This window comes from Pelobates fuscus, chromosome 3, assembly GCF_036172605.1.
Source record: "Pelobates fuscus isolate aPelFus1 chromosome 3, aPelFus1.pri, whole genome shotgun sequence".
NCBI lineage: Eukaryota > Metazoa > Chordata > Amphibia > Anura > Pelobatidae > Pelobates > Pelobates fuscus.
This window is the reverse complement of record NC_086319.1, coordinates 426,770,460-426,792,685: the sequence shown is the minus strand read 5'-3', so window position 1 is coordinate 426,792,685 and position 22,226 is coordinate 426,770,460. Positions and strand designations below refer to the sequence as shown.

Below are 22,226 nucleotides of genomic sequence, written 5' to 3'. Positions count from 1 at the left end.
AAGTGGGAGCCGATGGCGGAGAACACCCCGTAGCTTACCTAAGCCGCAAGTTACTACCGCGTGAAGTGAGCTACGCTGCCATCGAGAAAGAATGCCTGGCCGTGGTGTGGGCCCTCAAAAAGTTACAGCCATATTTGTACGGACAACCTTTTTCCTTACTCACAGATCACAACCCGTTGGTGTGGCTGAACCGTGTATCTGGGGACAATGCCCGGCTGCTGCGCTGGAGTTTGGCGCTGCAGCCCTTTGACTTTACCATTCACTATCGGCCCGGAAAACAAAACGGTAACGCTGACGGGTTATCCAGACAGACTGAACTCGAAAAGTGATCTGTGAGTACTCTCCCGGACATCCCCAAGCCGATCCGTTGGGATCAGACTGTGTATGCCGGCTTGGTTCTGGGGGAGCATTGTGGCAAATCTAGCCACTTCTGGACTATATGCAGTATAGGTTGTCCGTAGGCTGACTGTATGATGTGTTCCGTTAAATGTGTATGTATTGTGCTATGGCCGTTCGCACGCTGGCAGCCGTACGCTGCCAGCGTACCAGCATTCATACGACGAAAACACGGCTATCCTGGCCATTCGCCGTACGAATACGGGCTCCCCAGGTCGACCACACACTCCCAAGTCGTGTGGTACCAAGTAACCGATTGCAACATTGTTGCAATCGGTAATTAAGGGCTCTCCTAGGTGGCCGTCGATCCAATACCGACCATGCGGCGGTCGGCCATCTTGGATCCTTTGTCTCTGCAGCGGTGTTCGGTCGTCGAGAGCCTGGACTTGAAAACGGCTACTCGATGATCCGAGCCCCGCTGGGTTTCCAGAGCGTTCGGGAGTTCCGCGTTCGGTACATTATATGTCCCGTATTTATTCGGTACTTTTAAACCAACTTTCATGTTTAAATGTATTATGTGCGGCGTTCGGTCAATTCAGCTGGGATCAGAGCGGTATTCTCACAAAGTGTGCGCTCCGACCCCAGCTATCTACCGAACGTTCGATTATTCCAAAGTACCGAATATTATGTGAATTATGGATTTTAGAGTCAATTGTCGGTTTTGCTACACGAGGGGATAATCCACTTAATCGTCCATTTTAGTGGGAGTATCCCTCTCGTGTCGCAATGCCTGTTGGGAAAGTCACAATGCATGTTGGGAGAAATCCCCTGGATGATCTGTGTGGAAACCCCTTGCATGGGGAACTGTATAAATACGCTGCTTGTGAATAAACCGAGTTAGTTGACTCCCAAACTGTGTTTCGTCCGGTTATTGGGAGGATTGGGAATATTGCCTTGCTTTCTACTCTGACTGTGGATTTCCTGAAGATACCAACGGATGTCGTGGACGGTTATACCGTATACCGTTACACACACTGTCTCTGTATTACACACTGTGTGTCTCTGTATTACACACTGTCTCTGTATTACACACTGTCTCTGTATTACACACTGTCTCTGTATTACACACTGTGTGTCTCTGTATTACACACTGTCTCTGTATTACACACTGGGTGTCTCTGTATTACACACTGTCTCTGTATTACACACTGGGTGTCTCTGTATTACACACTGTGTGTCTCTGTATTACACACTGTCTCTGTATTACACACTGGGTGTCTCTGTATTACACACTGTCTCTGTATTACACACTGGGTGTCTCTGTATTACACACTGTCTCTGTATTACACACTGTGTGTCTCTGTATTACACACTGTCTCTGTATTACACACTGTCTCTGTATTACACACTGTCTCTGTATTACACACTGTGTGTCTCTGTATTACACACTGTCTCTGTATTACACACTGTCTCTGTATTACACACTGTCTCTGTATTACACACTGTGTGTCTCTGTATTACACACTGTGTGTCTCTGTATTACACACTGTGTGTCTCTGTATTACACACTGTCTCTGTATTACACACTGTCTCTGTATTACACACTGGGTGTCTCTGTATTACACACTGTCTCTGTATTACACACTGTCTCTGTATTACACACTGTCTCTGTATTACACACTCTGTGTCTCTGTATTACACACTGTCTCTGTATTACACACTCTCTGTATTACACACTGTGTGTCTCTGTATTACACACTGTCTCTGTATTACACACTGTCTCTGTATTACACACTGTCTCTGTATTACACACTGTGTGTCTCTGTATTACACACTGGGTGTCTCTGTATTACACACTGTCTCTGTATTACACACTGTCTCTGTATTACACACTGGGTGTCTCTGTATTACACACTGTCTCTGTATTAGGGACACTTACCATCAGGTGCCAAACTCCAGCCAATCACATTCGTAGTGGGAGGGGCTAATATACCGGCCCCGCCCATTGCTCACATTATTTCCTGTTTAGGGGGCGGTACCGCAGCAGGTGGCAAATATATCAATGACGTCAGAACATTCCATCCAATCACGCTCCTCGGCCGCCATGTTTGCGTTCCACGGTGAACCTGGAAGAGCCTCACTGTGAGAAGGGGCGTGGTGACGCGCGGTGTCTCTCGGGAGCCGGGGATTCCCCAACACGCGGAGACTGAGAGCGGATTTACTGAGATTCTCCGACATATCGCGACAGCGGGTGAGTCATATCGCGATCTGCCCCCCGACAGAGACCGACAGAGACCGACAGACCCCGACAGAGAGAGAGAGAGAGAGAGAGAGAGAGAGAGAGAGAGAGAGAGAGAGAGACACACAGTGTGTAACACAGAGACTGGCTGAGAGAGACACACACAGTGTGTAACACAGAGACTGGCTGAGAGAGACACACACAGTGTGTAACACAGAGACTGGCTGAGAGAGAGACACACAGTGTGTAACACAGAGACTGGCTGAGAGAGAGACACACACAGTGTGTAACACAGAGACTGGCTGAGAGAGAGACACACACAGTGTGTAACACAGAGACTGGCTGAGAGAGAGACACACACAGTGTGTAACACAGAGACTGGCTGAGAGAGAGAGACACACAGTGTGTAACACAGAGACTGGCTGAGAGAGAGAGACACACAGTGTGTAACACAGAGACTGGCTGAGAGAGAGACACACACAGTGTGTAACACAGAGACTGGCTGAGAGAGAGACACACAGTGTGTAACACAGAGACTGGCTGAGAGAGAGACACACAGTGTGTAACACAGAGACTGGCTGAGAGAGACACACACAGTGTGTAACACAGAGACTGGCTGAGAGAGAGACACACAGTGTGTAACACAGAGACTGGCTGAGAGAGACACACACAGTGTGTAACACAGAGACTGGCTGAGAGAGAGAGACACACACAGTGTGTAACACAGAGACTGGCTGAGAGAGAGAGACACACAGTGTGTAACACAGAGACTGGCTGAGAGAGAGACACACAGTGTGTAACACAGAGACTGGCTGAGAGAGAGAGACACACAGTGTGTAACACAGAGACTGGCTGAGAGAGAGACACACAGTGTGTAACACAGAGACTGGCTGAGAGACACACACACAGTGTGTAACACAGAGACTGGCTGAGAGAGACACACAGTGTGTAACACAGAGACTGGCTGAGAGAGAGAGACACACAGTGTGTAACACAGAGACTGGCTGAGAGAGAGACACACAGTGTGTAACACAGAGACTGGCTGAGAGACACACACAGTGTGTAACACAGAGACTGGCTGAGAGACACACACAGTGTGTAACACAGAGACTGGCTGAGAGACACACACACAGTGTGTAACACAGAGACTGGCTGAGAGAGAGACACACAGTGTGTAACACAGAGACTGGCTGAGAGAGAGAGAGACACAGTGTGTAACACAGAGACTGGCTGAGAGAGAGACACACAGTGTGTAACACAGAGACTGGCTGAGAGAGACACACACAGTGTGTAACACAGAGACTGGCTGAGAGAGAGACACACAGTGTGTAACACAGAGACTGGCTGAGAGAGAGACACAGTGTGTAACACAGAGACTGGCTGAGAGAGAGACACACACAGTGTGTAACACAGAGACTGGCTGAGAGAGACACACACAGTGTGTAACACAGAGACTGGCTGAGAGAGAGAGACACACAGTGTGTAACACAGAGACTGGCTGAGAGAGAGACACACACAGTGTGTAACACAGAGACTGGCTGAGAGAGACACACACAGTGTGTAACACAGAGACTGGCTGAGAGAGAGAGACACACAGTGTGTAACACAGAGACTGGCTGAGAGAGACACACACAGTGTGTAACACAGAGACTGGCTGAGAGAGAGAGACACACAGTGTGTAACACAGAGACTGGCTGAGAGAGAGACACACAGTGTGTAACACAGAGACTGGCTGAGAGAGACACACACAGTGTGTAACACAGAGACTGGCTGAGAGAGAGACACAGTGTGTAACACAGAGACTGGCTGAGAGAGACACACACAGTGTGTAACACAGAGACTGGCTGAGAGAGAGAGACACACAGTGTGTAACACAGAGACTGGCTGAGAGAGAGACACACACAGTGTGTAACACAGAGACTGGCTGAGAGAGACACACACAGTGTGTAACACAGAGACTGGCTGAGAGAGAGAGACACACAGTGTGTAACACAGAGACTGGCTGAGAGAGAGACACACACAGTGTGTAACACAGAGACTGGCTGAGAGAGAGACACACACAGTGTGTAACACAGAGACTGGCTGAGAGAGAGACACACACAGTGTGTAACACAGAGACTGGCTGAGAGAGAGACACAGTGTGTAACACAGAGACTGGCTGAGAGAGAGACACACACAGTGTGTAACACAGAGACTGGCTGAGAGAGAGACACACACAGTGTGTAACACAGAGACTGGCTGAGAGAGAGACACACACAGTGTGTAACACAGAGACTGGCTGAGAGAGAGACACACACAGTGTGTAACACAGAGACTGGCTGAGAGAGAGACACACACAGTGTGTAACACAGAGACTGGCTGAGAGAGAGACACACACAGTGTGTAACACAGAGACTGGCTGAGAGAGAGAGACACACAGTGTGTAACACAGAGACTGGCTGAGAGAGAGACACACACAGTGTGTAACACAGAGACTGGCTGAGAGAGAGACACACACAGTGTGTAACACAGAGACTGGCTGAGAGACACACACAGTGTGTAACACAGAGACTGGCTGAGAGAGACACACACAGTGTGTAACACAGAGACTGGCTGAGAGAGAGAGACACACAGTGTGTAACACAGAGACTGGCTGAGAGAGAGAGACACACAGTGTGTAACACAGAGACTGGCTGAGAGAGAGACACACACAGTGTGTAACACAGAGACTGGCTGAGAGACACACACAGTGTGTAACACAGAGACTGGCTGAGAGACACACACAGTGTGTAACACAGAGACTGGCTGAGAGACACACAGTGTGTAACACAGAGACTGGCTGAGAGAGACACACACAGTGTGTAACACAGAGACTGGCTGAGAGAGAGAGACACACAGTGTGTAACACAGAGACTGGCTGAGAGAGAGACACACACAGTGTGTAACACAGAGACTGGCTGAGAGAGAGACACACAGTGTGTAACACAGAGACTGGCTGAGAGAGAGACACACAGTGTGTAACACAGAGACTGGCTGAGAGAGAGACACACAGTGTGTAACACAGAGACTGGCTGAGAGAGAGAGACACACAGTGTGTAACACAGAGACTGGCTGAGAGAGAGACACACAGTGTGTAACACAGAGACTGGCTGAGAGACACACACAGTGTGTAACACAGAGACTGGCTGAGAGACACACACAGTGTGTAACACAGAGACTGGCTGAGAGACACACACAGTGTGTAACACAGAGACTGGCTGAGAGACACACACAGTGTGTAACACAGAGACTGGCTGAGAGAGAGACACACAGTGTGTAACACAGAGACTGGCTGAGAGAGAGACACACAGTGTGTAACACAGAGACTGGCTGAGAGACACACACAGTGTGTAACACAGAGACTGGCTGAGAGAGAGACACACACAGTGTGTAACACAGAGACTGGCTGAGAGACACACACAGTGTGTAACACAGAGACTGGCTGAGAGACACACACAGTGTGTAACACAGAGACTGGCTGAGAGACACACACAGTGTGTAACACAGAGACTGGCTGAGAGACACACAGTGTGTAACACAGAGACTGGCTGAGAGAGACACACACAGTGTGTAACACAGAGACTGGCTGAGAGAGAGAGACACACAGTGTGTAACACAGAGACTGGCTGAGAGAGAGACACACACAGTGTGTAACACAGAGACTGGCTGAGAGAGAGACACACAGTGTGTAACACAGAGACTGGCTGAGAGAGAGACACACAGTGTGTAACACAGAGACTGGCTGAGAGAGAGACACACAGTGTGTAACACAGAGACTGGCTGAGAGAGAGAGACACACAGTGTGTAACACAGAGACTGGCTGAGAGAGAGACACACAGTGTGTAACACAGAGACTGGCTGAGAGACACACACAGTGTGTAACACAGAGACTGGCTGAGAGACACACACAGTGTGTAACACAGAGACTGGCTGAGAGACACACACAGTGTGTAACACAGAGACTGGCTGAGAGACACACACAGTGTGTAACACAGAGACTGGCTGAGAGAGAGACACACAGTGTGTAACACAGAGACTGGCTGAGAGAGAGACACACAGTGTGTAACACAGAGACTGGCTGAGAGAGAGACACACACAGTGTGTAACACAGAGACTGGCTGAGAGAGAGACACACACAGTGTGTAACACAGAGACTGGCTGAGAGAGAGACACACAGTGTGTAACACAGAGACTGGCTGAGAGAGAGACACACAGTGTGTAACACAGAGACTGGCTGAGAGAGAGACACACACAGTGTGTAACACAGAGACTGGCTGAGAGAGACACACACACAGTGTGTAACACAGAGACTGGCTGAGAGAGACACACACACAGTGTGTAACACAGAGACTGGCTGAGAGAGAGACACACAGTGTGTAACACAGAGACTGGCTGAGAGAGAGACACACAGTGTGTAACACAGAGACTGGCTGAGAGAGAGACACACAGTGTGTAACACAGAGACTGGCTGAGAGAGAGAGAGACACACAGTGTGTAACACAGAGACTGGCTGAGAGAGAGAGAGACACACAGTGTGTAACACAGAGACTGGCTGAGAGAGAGAGAGACACACAGTGTGTAACACAGAGACTGGCTGAGAGAGAGAGAGACACACAGTGTGTAACACAGAGACTGGCTGAGAGAGAGACACACAGTGTGTAACACAGAGACTGGCTGAGAGAGAGACACACAGTGTGTAACACAGAGACTGGCTGAGAGAAAGACACACACAGTGTGTAACACAGAGACTGGCTGAGAGAGAGACACACACAGTGTGTAACACAGAGACTGGCTGAGAGAGAGACACACAGTGTGTAACACAGAGACTGGCTGAGAGAGAGACACACAGTGTGTAACACAGAGACTGGCTGAGAGAGAGACACACAGTGTGTAACACAGAGACTGGCTGAGAGAGAGACACACAGTGTGTAACACAGAGACTGGCTGAGAGAGAGACACACAGTGTGTAACACAGAGACTGGCTGAGAGAGAGACACACAGTGTGTAACACAGAGACTGGCTGAGAGAAAGACACACACAGTGTGTAACACAGAGACTGGCTGAGAGAGAGAGACACACAGTGTGTAACACAGAGACTGGCTGAGAGAGAGAGACACACAGTGTGTAACACAGAGACTGGCTGAGAGAGAGAGACACACAGTGTGTAACACAGAGACTGGCTGAGAGAGAGAGACACACAGTGTGTAACACAGAGACTGGCTGAGAGAGAGAGACACACAGTGTGTAACACAGAGACTGGCTGAGAGAGAGACACACAGTGTGTAACACAGAGACTGGCTGAGAGAGAGACACACAGTGTGTAACACAGAGACTGGCTGAGAGAGAGACACACAGTGTGTAACACAGAGACTGGCTGAGAGAGAGACACACACAGTGTGTAACACAGAGACTGGCTGAGAGAGAGACACACACAGTGTGTAACACAGAGACTGGCTGAGAGAGAGAGACACACAGTGTGTAACACAGAGACTGGCTGAGAGAGAGAGACACACAGTGTGTAACACAGAGACTGGCTGAGAGAGAGACACACACAGTGTGTAACACAGAGACTGGCTGAGAGAGACACACACACACACACACAGTGTGTAACACAGAGACTGGCTGAGAGAGAGACACACACAGTGTGTAACACAGAGACTGGCTGAGAGAGACACAAAGTGTGTAACACAGAGACTGGCTGAGAGAGAGACACACACAGTGTGTAACACAGAGACTGGCTGAGAGAGAGACACACACACAGTGTGTAACACAGAGACTGGCTGAGAGAGAGACACACACAGTGTGTAACACAGAGACTGGCTGAGAGAGAGACACACACAGTGTGTAACACAGAGACTGGCTGAGAGAGAGAGACACACAGTGTGTAACACAGAGACTGGCTGAGAGAGAGAGACACACACAGTGTGTAACACAGAGACTGGCTGAGAGAGAGACACACACAGTGTGTAACACAGAGACTGGCTGAGAGAGAGACACACACAGTGTGTAACACAGAGACTGGCTGAGAGAGAGACACACACAGTGTGTAACACAGAGACTGGCTGAGAGAGAGACACACACAGTGTGTAACACAGAGACTGGCTGAGAGAGAGACACACACAGTGTGTAACACAGAGACTGGCTGAGAGAGAGAGACACACAGTGTGTAACACAGAGACTGGCTGAGAGAGAGACACACACAGTGTGTAACACAGAGACTGGCTGAGAGAGAGACACACACAGTGTGTAACACAGAGACTGGCTGAGAGAGAGACACACACAGTGTGTAACACAGAGACTGGCTGAGAGAGAGACAGTGTGTAACACAGAGACTGGCTGAGAGAGAGAGAGACACAGTGTGTAACACAGAGACTGGCTGAGAGAGAGAGAGACACAGTGTGTAACACAGAGACTGGCTGAGAGAGAGAGAGACACAGTGTGTAACACAGAGACTGGCTGAGAGAGAGAGACACACAGTGTGTAACACAGAGACTGGCTGAGAGAGAGAGACACACAGTGTGTAACACAGAGACTGGCTGAGAGAGAGACACACAGTGTGTAACACAGAGACTGGCTGAGAGAGAGACACACAGTGTGTAACACAGAGACTGGCTGAGAGAGAGACACACAGTGTGTAACACAGAGACTGGCTGAGAGAGACACACAGTGTGTAACACAGAGACTGGCTGAGAGAGAGACACACAGTGTGTAACACAGAGACTGGCTGAGAGAGAGACACACAGTGTGTAACACAGAGACTGGCTGAGAGAGACACACACAGTGTGTAACACAGAGACTGGCTGAGAGAGACACACACAGTGTGTAACACAGAGACTGGCTGAGAGAGAGACACACAGTGTGTAACACAGAGACTGGCTGAGAGAGAGACACACAGTGTGTAACACAGAGACTGGCTGAGAGAGACACACACAGTGTGATAGGCGCAATGAGAGGGAGCGAGTGGCTGTGGGCGCAGTGTTTGGAGGGGGCGAGTCTGTGTGGTTTTATACAGTGCTGAGTGCTGTTGTAGCTTGGATTCTCTTTCTGTGTGTGTTTTTACACAGTGCTGTTGTAGCTGGGATTCTCTGTCTGGGATCGGTCTGTGTGTGGTTTTATACAGTGCTGTTGTAGCTGGGATTCTCTTTCTGGGATCGGTCTGTGTGTGGTTTTATACAGTGCTGTTGTAGCTGAGATTCTCTTTCTGGGATCGGTCTGTGTGTGGTTTTACACAGTGCTGTTGTAGCTGGGATTCTCTTTCTGGGATCGGTCTGTGTGTGGTTTTATACAGTGCTGTTGTAGCTGGGATTCTCTGTCTGGGATCGGTCTGTGTGTGGTTTTATACAGTGCTGTTGTAGCTGGGATTCTCTTTCTGGGATCGGTCTGTGTGTGGTTTTATACAGTGCTGTTGTAGCTGGGATTCTCTGTCTGGGATCGGTCTGTGTGTGGTTTTATACAGTGCTGTTGTAGCTGGGATTCTCTTTCTGGGATCGGTCTGTGTGTGGTTTTATACAGTGCTGTTGTAGCTGGGATTCTCTGTCTGGGATCGGTCTGTGTGTGGTTTTATACAGTGCTGTTGTAGCTGGGATCGGTCTGTGTGTGTTTTTATACAGTGCTGTTGTAGCTGGGATTCTCTTTCTGGGATCGGTCTGTGTGGTTTTATACAGTGCTGTTGTAGCTGGGATTCTCTTTCTGGGATCGGTCTGTGTGTGGTTTTATACAGTGCTGTTGTTGCTGGGATTCTCTTTCTGGGATCGGTCTGTGTGTGGTTTTATACAGTGCTGTTGTAGCTGGGATTCTCTTTCTGGGATCGGTCTGTGTGTGGTTTTATACAGTGCTGTTGTTGCTGGGATTCTCTTTCTGGGATCGGTCTGTGTGTGGTTTTATACAGTGCTGTTGTAGCTGGGATTCTCTTTCTGGGATCGGTCTGTGTGTGTTTTTATACAGTGCTGTTGTAGCTGGGATTCTCTTTCTGGGATCGGTCTGTGTGTGGTTTTATACAGTGCTGTTGTAGCTGGGATTCTCCTTTCTGGGATCGGTCTGTGTGTGGTTTTATACAGTGCTGTTGTTGCTGGGATTCTCTTTCTGGGATCGGTCTGTGTGTGGTTTTATACAGTGCTGTTGTTGCTGGGATTCTCTTTCTGGGATCGGTCTGTGTGTGGTTTTATACAGTGCTGTTGTTGCTGGGATTCTCTTTCTGGGATCGGTCTGTGTGTGGTTTTATACAGTGCTGTTGTAGCTGGGATTCTCTTTCTGGGATCGGTCTGTGTGTGTTTTTATACAGTGCTGTTGTAGCTGGGATTCTCTTTCTGGGATCGGTCTGTGTGTGGTTTTATACAGTGCTGTTGTTGCTGGGATTATGTCATTGAACAGTCATGAAGTGTTTGTATAAACAAGTGCATCTGTATGATTTTAATGAGTTTGGCTTCAAATTTCTTCCATTTTCTATTTTCTTGTTAGTAATCCCAGGACCTTGCCTGATGGAGCCACAGTCTGATAGTGGGATGGAGCCTCCAATGAGTCAGGAAACGTTTGAGGATTTGTGGAGTCTGTGAGTTTTATTTATTTTTGACTGTCTCCCCACAGAGGATGTTGTCTTTCTGGTATCTATGTTCACCTAGGTTATTGCCTACTGTCACCCTGCATGGGGTACAAATACCTCTCACCCTGTGATGTTTCCGGCTATATTTGCAGGAGGAGAGGCGGCCTGTTCGATCCCTACTGTGTCCATCCTGTAGAGGTGTTAATGCACCATAGCTGCTGCTGTCTGCATCCCCCTCCAGGGGTCCCCAACTTGTGCTTCACTGCTAGCTGTTATCTTATCCCCCACCCCCAACCCTCCACGCACTCCACATAAAGATCAACAGTGGATGCTGAAGTACAAATCACATGATGCTCAGGCTGTAATAGGGTCTACCTTTTGAGTCCTCCAGTAGAGCACTGCTTCTGTTTGGGATGGGGATTTATGTCCCTTACACTGTGGGAGGGTAACTGCAGGATGGACACACAGGGGAAGGGACTTGCTTTGTGTGGGATGGACTCTCGGAGGGGAAGGGCTGGAGGTGGAATGCTGTTTCTCTGTGTAAGGTATGAGATGTAATGATGTGCCTCTCTTCTGCTTTCAGGCTGCCTTTGGAGGGTGCTGATTATGGCGCCATACTGGTGAGTGACTGGCTTTCCGGGGTGGGTACTTGCTAGAGGGTCTCCGATTACTCTTATCCCCCACCTGTTTCCTTGGTGTAAGCCCTTTTATTTCACTTTAGTCTTCTCTCTCTGTAGGAGTATCCGGACTGCCCCATATCACAGACGATGCCTGCTTTACCCGAGGCGGTTATTAATGCCCCTTATATAGCCATTACTTCGTCGGCTGTGCCCTCCACGGAGGACTACCCTGGGACCTTTGGTTTGCAGCTCGAGTTTCAGGAGAATGGCACTGCCAAATCGGTTACCTGTACGGTGAGTAGCAGCTCATGTCCAGCTGATTACTTTCCTACTTTCTGTATTATTGTCCCTGTGATACATGTCTGTCCTTCTTAACACGGAACATGTCTGGGCATGTCTTCTGGCTGCAGCACCCCCTTCTCCTCTCCCTATGTGTGAGAGCACAAAGCCACAGGAGTGCTCAGCCAAGTGAAAAAATAGGAACTGAATAGTCTGCAATGCTCTGCGGGGGGCATGGGGGGCAATAATATGAGAATGCCGGGAATTGGTCTGCTGGACTGTCACGGGAGAGTATTTAGGGAGTGATGGTCTGCAGAGCTCTCACAGTAGTGAATGTCCTGAAATAATATTCCTGGGCTCAGCACGTGATCTTGTTTCTTGCAGTACTCAAAGGATCTGAACAAGCTTTTTTGTCAGTCTGTGAAGACGTGCCCCGTTCTGATTCGGATGTCAAAGTCCCCACCCAATGGGGCAATAATTCGCGCCACTGCTGTCTTCAAGAAATCGGAGCATGTAGCTGAAGTAGTCAAACGATGTCCACACCACGAGCGGTCTAACGAGCCGGGAGACGGTAATTACATTAAGGGACAGGCATCAATTATTTTTTAAGAAATGTACAAACCAGAATGAAGCCAGGAAAAAACTTTGAAATGTATGAAATATTTAAACTTCATCAGATTGCATTGTACAGCTAGGGGGGTGTATTTATCCTTCCCCTCCCCCATTGCCCACAGAAGCAGGGCATTCTTGTACAGCGGCAGGAGGGAGGGAGAGTGATGGTCTGCAGGGCTGTCACTGGAGAGAATGCAGGGAGTGATGGTCTGCAGGGCTGTCACTGGAGAGAATGCAGGGAGTGATGGTCTGCAGGGCTGTCACTGGAGAGAATGCCGGGAGTGATGGTCTGCAGGGCTGTCACTGGAGAGAATGCCGGGAGTGATGGTCTGCAGGGCTGTCACTGGGGGGGGTCTGCAGGGCTGTCACTGGGGGGGGGGTCTGCAGGGCTGTCACTGGGGGGGGGGTCTGCAGGGCTGTCACTGGGGGGGGGGTCTGCAGGGCTGTCACTGGGGGGGGGGTCTGCAGGGCTGTCACTGGGGGGGGGGTGTCTGCAGGGCTGTCACTGGGGGGGGGTGTCTGCAGGGCTGTCACTGGGGGGGGGTGTCTGCAGGGCTGTCACTGGGGGGGGGTGTCTGCAGGGCTGTCACTGCGGGGGGGGGTGTCTGCAGGGCTGTCACTGCGGGGGGGTGTGTCTGCAGGGCTGTCACTGCGGGGGGGTGTGTCTGCAGGGCTGTCACTGCGGGGGGGTGTGTCTGCAGGGCTGTCACTGCGGGGGGGGTGTCTGCAGGGCTGTCACTGCGGGGGGGGGTGTCTGCAGGGCTGTCACTGCGGGGGGGGGTGTCTGCAGGGCTGTCACTGCGGGGGGGGGTGTCTGCAGGGCTGTCACTGCGGGGGGGGTGTCTGCAGGGCTGTCACTGCGGGGGGGGGTGTCTGCAGGGCTGTCACTGCGGGGGGGGGTGTCTGCAGGGCTGTCACTGCGGGGGGGGTGTCTGCAGGGCTGTCACTGCGGGGGGGGTGTCTGCAGGGCTGTCACTGCGGGGGGGGGTGTCTGCAGGGCTGTCACTGCGGGGGGGGGTCTGCAGGGCTGTCACTGCGGGGGGGGGGGGTCTGCAGGGCTGTCACTGCGGGGGGGGGGGTCTGCAGGGCTGTCACTGCGGGGGGGGGGGGTCTGCAGGGCTGTCACTGCGGGGGGGGGGGGTCTGCAGGGCTGTCACTGCGGGGGGGGGGGGTCTGCAGGGCTGTCACTGCGGGGGGGGGGGGGGGTCTGCAGGGCGGTCACTGCCATCACTATAGGGTTACTTTAAAGCTAAACCTTTTTCCTTTTTGTTTGAGACGGTGGTCAGAGATTTTCTAGCTGTCTGCAGTTGGAGTGATCAGGATTGAGCATAGTGTGGCCCTAAGAAGGTAGGGGTTGTCTGCAGATTTGTTGAATAATGATCTTTTTAATGTTTTGATGCAGATTCTGCCCGTCGCAGTCACCTGATCCTCGTGGAAGGTAGTTCCCAGGCTCAGTATGTGGAAGATCCCAACACTGGCCGTCACAGTGTTTACGTGCCTTACGAGGAGCCTCAGGTAACACATGGGCAATCGTGTTTGTAGTTGGTTTAAGTAAATTTTTCACTAATTCCTCTGTCTGTACATTAGGTTGGCTCAGAGTGCACCACTGTCCTGTATAATTATATGTGTAACAGTTCCTGTATGGGAGGCATGAACCGACGGCCCATCCTCACAATAATCACGCTGGAATCCAGAGAGTGAGTACCGTTTCTTTTGCTTGCCCACTTGCTCTTCCTCCAGCTTATGCTGACGTTTCACTATTTATAGGGGTTCTCTTTTGGGTCGACGATGTTTTGAAGTGCGGGTATGCGCCTGTCCAGGCAGAGATCGTAGGTCTGAGGAGGAAAACTATCTAAAAAAGAGAGGACTGAAAATCACTGGAAAGAGAGGTACGGGGTGACTGGCGGGATGGAGTGTGATGGAGATACGGGGTGACTGGCGGGATGGAGTGTGATGGAGGTACGGGGTGACTGGCGGGGTTGAGTGTGGTGGAGATACATGGAGTGTGGTGGAGATACATGGAGTGTGGTGGTGACTGGCGGGGTGGAGTGTGATGGAGATATGGGGTGACTGGCGGGGTGGAGTGTGATGGCGGTACAGGGTTGAGTGTGGTGGAGATACATGGAGTGTGGTGGTGACTGGCGGGGTGGAGTGTGATCGGGAGGTACGGGGTGACTGGCACTTCTACTACAACAAACCGAATTGATCCTCTTCCTTTGTGTACTTCCCAGAAATTCCAAGCACGCCTGTATCAGACTCGGGTCTTCCCAAGAAAAGAGTTCTTACAGAGGAGGAGACATTCACTCTCCAGGTATGTTGTGTGTTAGTGTCTCGTGTCACTGTTTGCTCTGAGCACACGGAGTGCATACAGTGAGCTTTTCCTTTTATTCTTCTCACTTCTAATAAGTATATTAGAGCCAGAATTTCATGTTCTTTATTCTGTAAACAAATTTTTATGTATATGTATGTGTGTATATATGTATGTTATTGCCACTTTAATTTAGATCAAAGGCCGTGAGCGGTATGAGATGCTGAAGAAAATTAATGACGCTATGGAAACTCAGGATAAGGTTGAGCAGCACAAATTGTGAGTGTATATAAAGCTCTTTCATCAGCTATGTACCATGTGTGTATAGCTATGTACCATGTCTCTGTGGCTTGCTGGATTCAGCATGGCAGAAGACACTAGGCTTTCTGGACTCGGTGTGGTTGAATGGGCGGGCCAGAAGGCGCTGGGCTTGCTTGGTGGGGCAGAAGGCACTGGGCTTGTGTGGGGAAGGGGGGGGGGGCTTTGTTGGCTCGGTGTGGTTGAAGGGGTGGGGCAGAAGGCACTGGGCTTGTGTGGGGAAGGTGGGGGGGCATTGTTGGCTCGGTGTGGTTGAAGGGGCGTGGCAGAAGGCACTGGGCTTGTGTGGGGGGGGGGGCTTTGTTGGCTCGGTGTGGTTGAAGGGGTGAGGCAGAAGGCACTGGGCTTGCTGGGTGGGGCAGAAGGCACTGGGCTTGTGTGGGGAAGGGGGGGCTTTGTTGGCTCGGTGTGTTTGAATAGGCGGGGCAGAAGGCACTGGGCTTGCTTGGCATAGTTGAAGGGGTGAGGCAGAAGGCACTGGGCTGGCTTGGTGTGGTTGAAGGGGTGGGGCAGAAGGCACTGGGCTGGCTCGGTGTGGTTGAAGGGGTGGGGCAGAAGGCACTGTGCTTGTGTGGGGAAGGGGGGCTTTGTTGGCTCGGTGTGGTTGAAGGGGTGGGGGCAGAAGGCACTGGGCTTGCTTGGTGTGGTTGAAGGGGTGGGGCAGAAGGCACTGGGCTTGCTTGGTGTGGTTGAAGGGGTGGGGCAGAAGGCACTGGGCTTGTGTGGGGAAGGGGGGGGGGGCTTTGTTGGCTCAGTGTGGTTGAAGGGGTGGGGGCAGAAGGCACTGGGCTTGCTTGGTGTGGTTGAAGGGGTGGGGCAGAAGGCGCTGGGCTTGCTCGGTGTGATTGAAGGGGTGGGGCAGAAGGCACTGGGCTTGTGTGGGGAAGGGGGGGGCTTTGTTGGCTCAGTGTGGTTGAAGGGGTGGGGGCAGAAGGCACTGGGCTTGTGTGGGGAAGGGGGGGGCTTTGTTGGCTCGGTGTGGTTGAAGGGGTGGGGCAGAAGGCACTGGGCTTGCTCGGTGTGGTTGAAGGGGTGGGGCAGAAGGCACTGGGCTTGTGTGGGGAAGGGGGGGGGGCTTTGTTGGCTCGGTGTGGTTAAAGGGGTGGGGCACAAGGCACTGGCTTGTGTGGGGAAGGGGGGGGGCTTTGTTGGCTCGGTGTGGTTGAATAGGCAGGGCAGAAGGCACTGGGCTTGCTTGGTGTGGTTGAAGGGGTGAGGCAGAAGGCACTGGGCTTGCTTGGTGTGGTTGAAGGGGTGGGGCAGAAGGCACTGGGCTTGCTCGGTGTGGTTGAAGGGGTGGGGCAGAAGGCACTGGGCTTGTGTGGGGAAGGGGGGGGGCTTTGTTTTCTCGGTGTGGTTGAATAGGCGGGGCAGAAGGCACTGGGCTTGCTTGGCATAGTTGAAGGGGTGAGGCAGAAGGCACTGGGCTTGCTTGGTGTGGTTGAAGGGGTGGGGCAGAAGGCACTGGCTTGTGTGGGGAAGGGGGGGGGGCTTTGTTGGCTCGGTGTGGTTGAATAGGCAGGGCAGAAGGCACTGGGCTTGCTTGGTGTGGTTGAAGGGGTGGGGCAGAAGGCACTGGGCTTGCTTGGGGTGGTTGAAGGGGTGGGGCAGAAGGCACTGGGCTTGCTCGGTGTGGTTGAAGGGGTGGGGCAGAAGGCACTGGGCTTGTGTGGGGAAGGGGGGGGGCTTTGTTTTCTCGGTGTGGTTGAATAGGCGGGGCAGAAGGCACTGGGCTTGCTTGGCATAGTTGAAGGGGTGAGGCAGAAGGCACTGGGCTTGCTTGGTGTGGTTGAAGGGGTGGGGCAGAAGGCACTGGCTTGTGTGGGGAAGGGGGGGGGGCTTTGTTGGCTCGGTGTCGTTGAATAGGCGGGGCAGAAGGCACTGGGCTTGCTTGGTGTGGTTGAAGGGGTGGGGCAGAAGGCACTGGGCTTGCTTGGTGTGGTTGAAGGGGTGGGGCAGAAGGCACTGGGCTTGCTTGGTGTGGTTGAAGGGGTGGGGCAGAAGGCACTGGCTTGTGTGGGGAGGGGGGGGGGGGCTTTGTTGGCTCGGTGTGGTTGAATAGGCAGGGCAGAAGGCACTAGGTTTGCTCGGCGTAGGTGAAGGGGCGAGGCAGAAGGCACTGGGCTTGTGGTGCATGGCTGAAGGGGATGTTGCCAGGGTTGTAGTGGCTGAATGTCTAACACTGGTGACAATGTGTTAAAATAAATGGAGCATCTTGTCTATCCATAAAGCTCTGGTGAACTCGTGCTTCCTTTACTAGAAAATTCCAAAAATCCATTTTTAATTTTTTTTTTTTCAGAGTGGTGAAATGTCGCAAATGCCGCGAAGATTTTAAACCCAAGAAAGGGAAACGGCTGATGGTGAAAGACGAGCTTGATTCTGAGTGAGCAATGGCTTGCTCTTCACCTTTTGTATTGTAGTTTTATGTGGAACTGTATTAAATGGGAGAACATACAGAATACAGAATTTTATATCGATGTGGCCCAAACCTGTATATAATATTGGAACCACAATGTACTTTCTTATTGCTATACTGTTCATGCTTTGCCAACCTTACACTCACTGCCATCATTTTGTAATTTTTTTTTTTTTTTTTTTTAAATAAAAATTAAAATTTACCTCACATCTAGTCTGATTTTTGTGTACGTTTTGTTTGTGTTGCTTTCCTGTGTGCGGAGTACAAGTGATGGGGATAGTGTGTTTGGGCCTGGCTACGGAAAGTCTGGAGTAAATGGGGTCAAGCAATAGTAGGAATGAAGAGTTGGGAGATAGTGGTCATTGACGGGGGTATCCTAACTGCATTAAATCCAAGTTAGCTTCCACACATTGAGCAGGTGGTTCCTCTCGTGGCTCAGGAGACTCATTCTGCCAAGGTCATTGTACCTCTACGAAACGTTTTCCATAAAACCCCCTGATTGGAACTGTTTTGTGAATGGTCAAATAAAACACAAGCGCAGATGTCAATAGAAATGATCACTTTTTATAATTAAGGCAGAAACACCTCTCTTGCTGTTACTCGGTCGCTAACCGTTCCTCGAGCAGCCAGCGTTACATAGGCTTTCATGGACACGTCTCTTTTCAGTCTCTCATGTGTTGTTTTTTCTTTTTTCTGTTGATCCAAAAGAAGGCAAAAAAAAGTTGGAAGCGATTCCAATTTTTTCAACAAACTAGGAAAAAGTTCCTTCATGACCCCAGAATGGCAGTCAGATTTATTCATGGATCAAGGAGATATATATATATATATATATATAATTTCAATATTCTGTTTGCAAGTATGTATCTAGTTACTGTTTAAACATCTGCACAGACTCTGATAAAACCACTTCGAGCAGAGAATATCACATCCTTATTATTCTTACGGTAAAAAGAAAAACCTTTCCTTTGCCTTAGACTAAAATCTCCTTTCATCTAGTCTAAATGCATGACCTCATGTCTTATGTTTAGTCCGGTTTGTGGATTGATTTCCAGACTTATTTGTATTGGAAGAAACCATGTGTGTGCACCCACCACAGTGTAAAAAGTGCTCAATTTATATCAGCAGAAAAACTTCCCTGCACAGGATAAGGTTCCCAACAATATCCCCAAAGACTTCCTCGCCTTGCACACAGTATAAGCAAAAAAAGGATGATCTGCTGAACCAATCACAAAGCAACATAGCGTATAACTGTGTATATAAACCGATTATAAGAATTGCATTCACAAGTGGCAACTCACACTTTCACTGAAGTTTGCAAGCCATGAATATTTTTCCTTTTCAGGATGAGATTCCAAATCTTCTATCTGGGTTGGAATCTCCATAGATGCATTTACATATATGTGCTCAAGAAAGGAAATATAATAAAAAATTAGATGCGCATTCAGAGTGAAGTACAAAATTGGGTTTTTAATAACTTACATCAAGATATAAAATCATCAGTGTAGTCCCTCTGTCACCACCAGGGGTCCTACGCGTTTCATCCAGCAAAATAGGACTTCCTCAGGGACTTGTGTGGTGTATAATCAGCAAATACAAATGAATAAAAAATATAATTCTTACCTGTTTATATACAGTTATACGCTATGTTGCTTTATTTGTGATTGGTTCCGCAGATCATCCCCCTTTTTTTTTTGCTTATTTGTATTGGCCCTGATGTATTTGTATAATGTTATCATATCCCCTCTGAGGCGTAATTTTTTTAAACGAAATAGGTTTAAATTTGTTAACCTTTCTTCATAGCTAAAATGTTCCATTCCTTTTATTAATGATGTCGCCCGCCTCCTCACTTTGTCTAGTGCCATAATATCCTTTAGAACAGGTGTCCAAAATTGCACAGCATATTCAAGATGTAATCTTACCAGTGATTTAAAAAGAGGCAAATTTATATTTTCATCCCGAGCATTAATGCCCTTTTTTATTTTGCATAGTATTTTACTGGCCTTAGCCACTGCTGACTGACATTGCACATGGTTGCCTAGTTTGCCTATAATAATTCCAAAATCCTTCTGGTGTGTTATACCCTAAATGGTAGTGAATTGGGGATAAGTTGCTTGTGCATTCTTTCCGCCAAAGTGCATAACTTTGCATTTTTCTACATTAAATTTATTTTGCCTTTTGAGTGCCCAGTCCTCCACTCTAAATCCATCTGCAGCAAAGCAATATCCTGCTCACATTGTTTACTTTATTATTATTATTATTGCCATTTATATAGCGACAACAGATTCCGTAGCGCTTTACAATATTATGAGAGGGGATTTAACTATAAATAGGACAATTACAAATAAACTTACAGGAACAATAGGTTGAAGAGGACCCTGCTCAATCGAGCTTACATTCTATAGGAGGTGGGGTGTAAAACACATTAGGACAGGAATTTGCAGTCAAATAAGGTGGGCTGCCCTTTAGGAGAGGGCAAGAGACAGGTATGTGAGGTAAGGGTTAGTCTTGGAGGCCATAAGCTTTCCTTAACCCCGTAAGGACCAAACTTCTGGAATAAAAAGGAATCATGACGTGTCACACACGTCATGTGTCCTTAAGGGGTTAAGAGATGGGTTTTAAGGCACTTCTTAAAAGATGCAAGACTAGGGGAGAGTCTGATGGCGGTAGGCAGGCTATTCCATAGGAAGGGAGCCGCCCGCGAGAAGTCCTGCAAGCGCGAGTTGGCCGTACGAGTGCGGACAACGGACAGGAGGTGGTCACGGGCAGAGCGGAGAGACCGAGAAGGGACATACCTATGGATCTGTGAGGAGATATGAGGGGCTAGAGTTGTTCAGTGCTTTATAGGTGTGAGTTAGTACCTTGAATTGAGTCCTATAGCATACAGGAAGCCAATGTAAGGACTGGCAGAGGGGTGAGGTGTGAGAGAAACGACTAGAGAGGAAGATCAGTCTAGCAGCAGCGTTCAGTACGGCTTTTGGGAAGACCAATCAGGAGAGGGTTACAATAATCCATGCGGGAAATTACTAGAGCATGGACAAGCTCCTTGGTAGTATCTGGTGCAAGAAAGAGGCGGATGCGGGCTATGTTTTTAAGATGGAATCTACAGGATTTGGCAACATGCTGGATGTGAGGCTCAAAGGTAAGACCAGAGTCAAGTATGACGCCAAGACAGCGCGCTTACAAGGATGGACTGATGTTAGTACCAGAAACTTGAAGGGAGAGCGAAAGAGGAGGATCAGTATTAGGAGGAGGAAAGACAAGGAGCTCAGTTTTTGAGAGATTGAGTTTCAGAAAGCGGGAGGACATCCAGTCAGAGATGGAAGAAAGGCAAGCAGTGACACGTTACAGGACGGCCGGGGAGGAGAGATATAGCTGGGTGTCATCAGTGTACAGGTGGTAGTGGAATCCAAAAGAGGTAATAAGTTTGCCAAGAGAGGCAGTATAAAGAGAAAATAGAAGAGGACCAAGGACAGAGCCTTGGGAGACTCCAACCGAGACAGGACGAGGGGAGGAGGTATCATTAGAAAAGGAGACACTGAATGAGTGTTGGGAGAGATAAGAGGAAAACCACGAGAGGACAGAGTCACAGAGACCAAGCGATTGAAGAGTTTGAAGAAGGAGAGCATGATCAACGGTGTCAAAGGCCGCTGAGAGGTCTTGAAGAATTAGTATGGAGTAGTGGCCTTTGGATTTAGCTGCGATTAGGTCGTTAGTAACTTTGATAAGGGCAGTCTCTGTAGAGTGGAGAGGACAGAAGCCAGATTGAAGGGGGTCAAGGAGAGAGTTGGGATTGAGGAAATGAGACACACGGGTAAAGACAAGTCTTTCCAGAAGCTTTGAGGAAAAAGGGAGCAGGGATATGGGACGGTAGTTAGAGGGGGTGGACGGGTCGAGGGATGTTTTTTTTAGTATAGGTACTACAGTGGCATGTTTAAGGTCAGCAGGGATGATGCCAGAAGAGAGCGAGCAGTTGAAGATGTGTGTTAAAGAAGGCACGAGACAAGTGGAGAGAGATCTAATAAGGTGAGATGGGACAGGATCGGGTGGGCAAGTGGTGGGGCGAGAGGAGCAAAGAAGAGCAGCCACCTCTTGGTCAGTAGCTGGGGAGAATGTCTGAAGGGTAGGAAAGGCATGATCTATGTGTGGTTGTGTAATACCTGCCTGTGTGTTTATTTAGTTGAATAAGTCTTTTATATATATATATATATATATATATATATATATATATATATATATATATATATATATAGTCTTGGGCCAAATGCTCGCCATATTAATATATGTCTATATTAATAAAAATACTATTACGCAATCTGACTTACAGTTTCTTCAGGTTTATTCTTAGTTACTGATACATAATAAAACAACAAAGGATGTTACAGGATAATGGATGTTCAACAGCAGATGGTAATTGCTGGACTCCTGACGTCCTTACATCTTTACATCGAGAGAGAGCCAGAGAGAAAGAGAGAGACCTCGTGTCCCTCTGTTACTATATAGAAGTGCCCATACTGACGTCAGAGCATAACTCTTGCCATATA

General features: G+C 49.4%; 2 protein-coding genes across 2 annotated transcripts in view; one reads left to right on the top strand and one right to left on the bottom strand.

Annotated features, from left to right (window-relative positions):
• Nucleotides 1-2,338, bottom strand: part of LOC134603667 (monocarboxylate transporter 13-like) — a 125,217-nt gene extending 122,879 nt beyond the window's left edge. Inside the window, exon 1 of the mRNA XM_063449850.1 lies at nt 2,276-2,338. The gene's annotated coding sequence lies outside the window, so the exon portion shown is untranslated. The remainder of the gene's footprint in view (nt 1-2,275) is intronic.
• A 110-nt stretch (nt 2,339-2,448) lies between these two features.
• LOC134601577 (cellular tumor antigen p53-like) lies at nt 2,449-17,858 on the top strand. Its single transcript, XM_063446101.1, has 11 exons — nt 2,449-2,587; nt 11,051-11,141; nt 11,716-11,752; nt 11,870-12,046; nt 12,416-12,602; nt 14,046-14,158; nt 14,231-14,340; nt 14,411-14,532; nt 14,875-14,954; nt 15,148-15,230; nt 17,569-17,858. Exons 2-11 carry the CDS (start codon nt 11,071-11,073, stop codon nt 17,654-17,656), a joined length of 1,068 nt encoding a protein of 355 aa, XP_063302171.1. The 5' UTR covers nt 2,449-2,587; nt 11,051-11,070; the 3' UTR covers nt 17,657-17,858.
• The last annotated feature ends 4,368 nt before the right edge of the window (nt 17,859-22,226 follow it).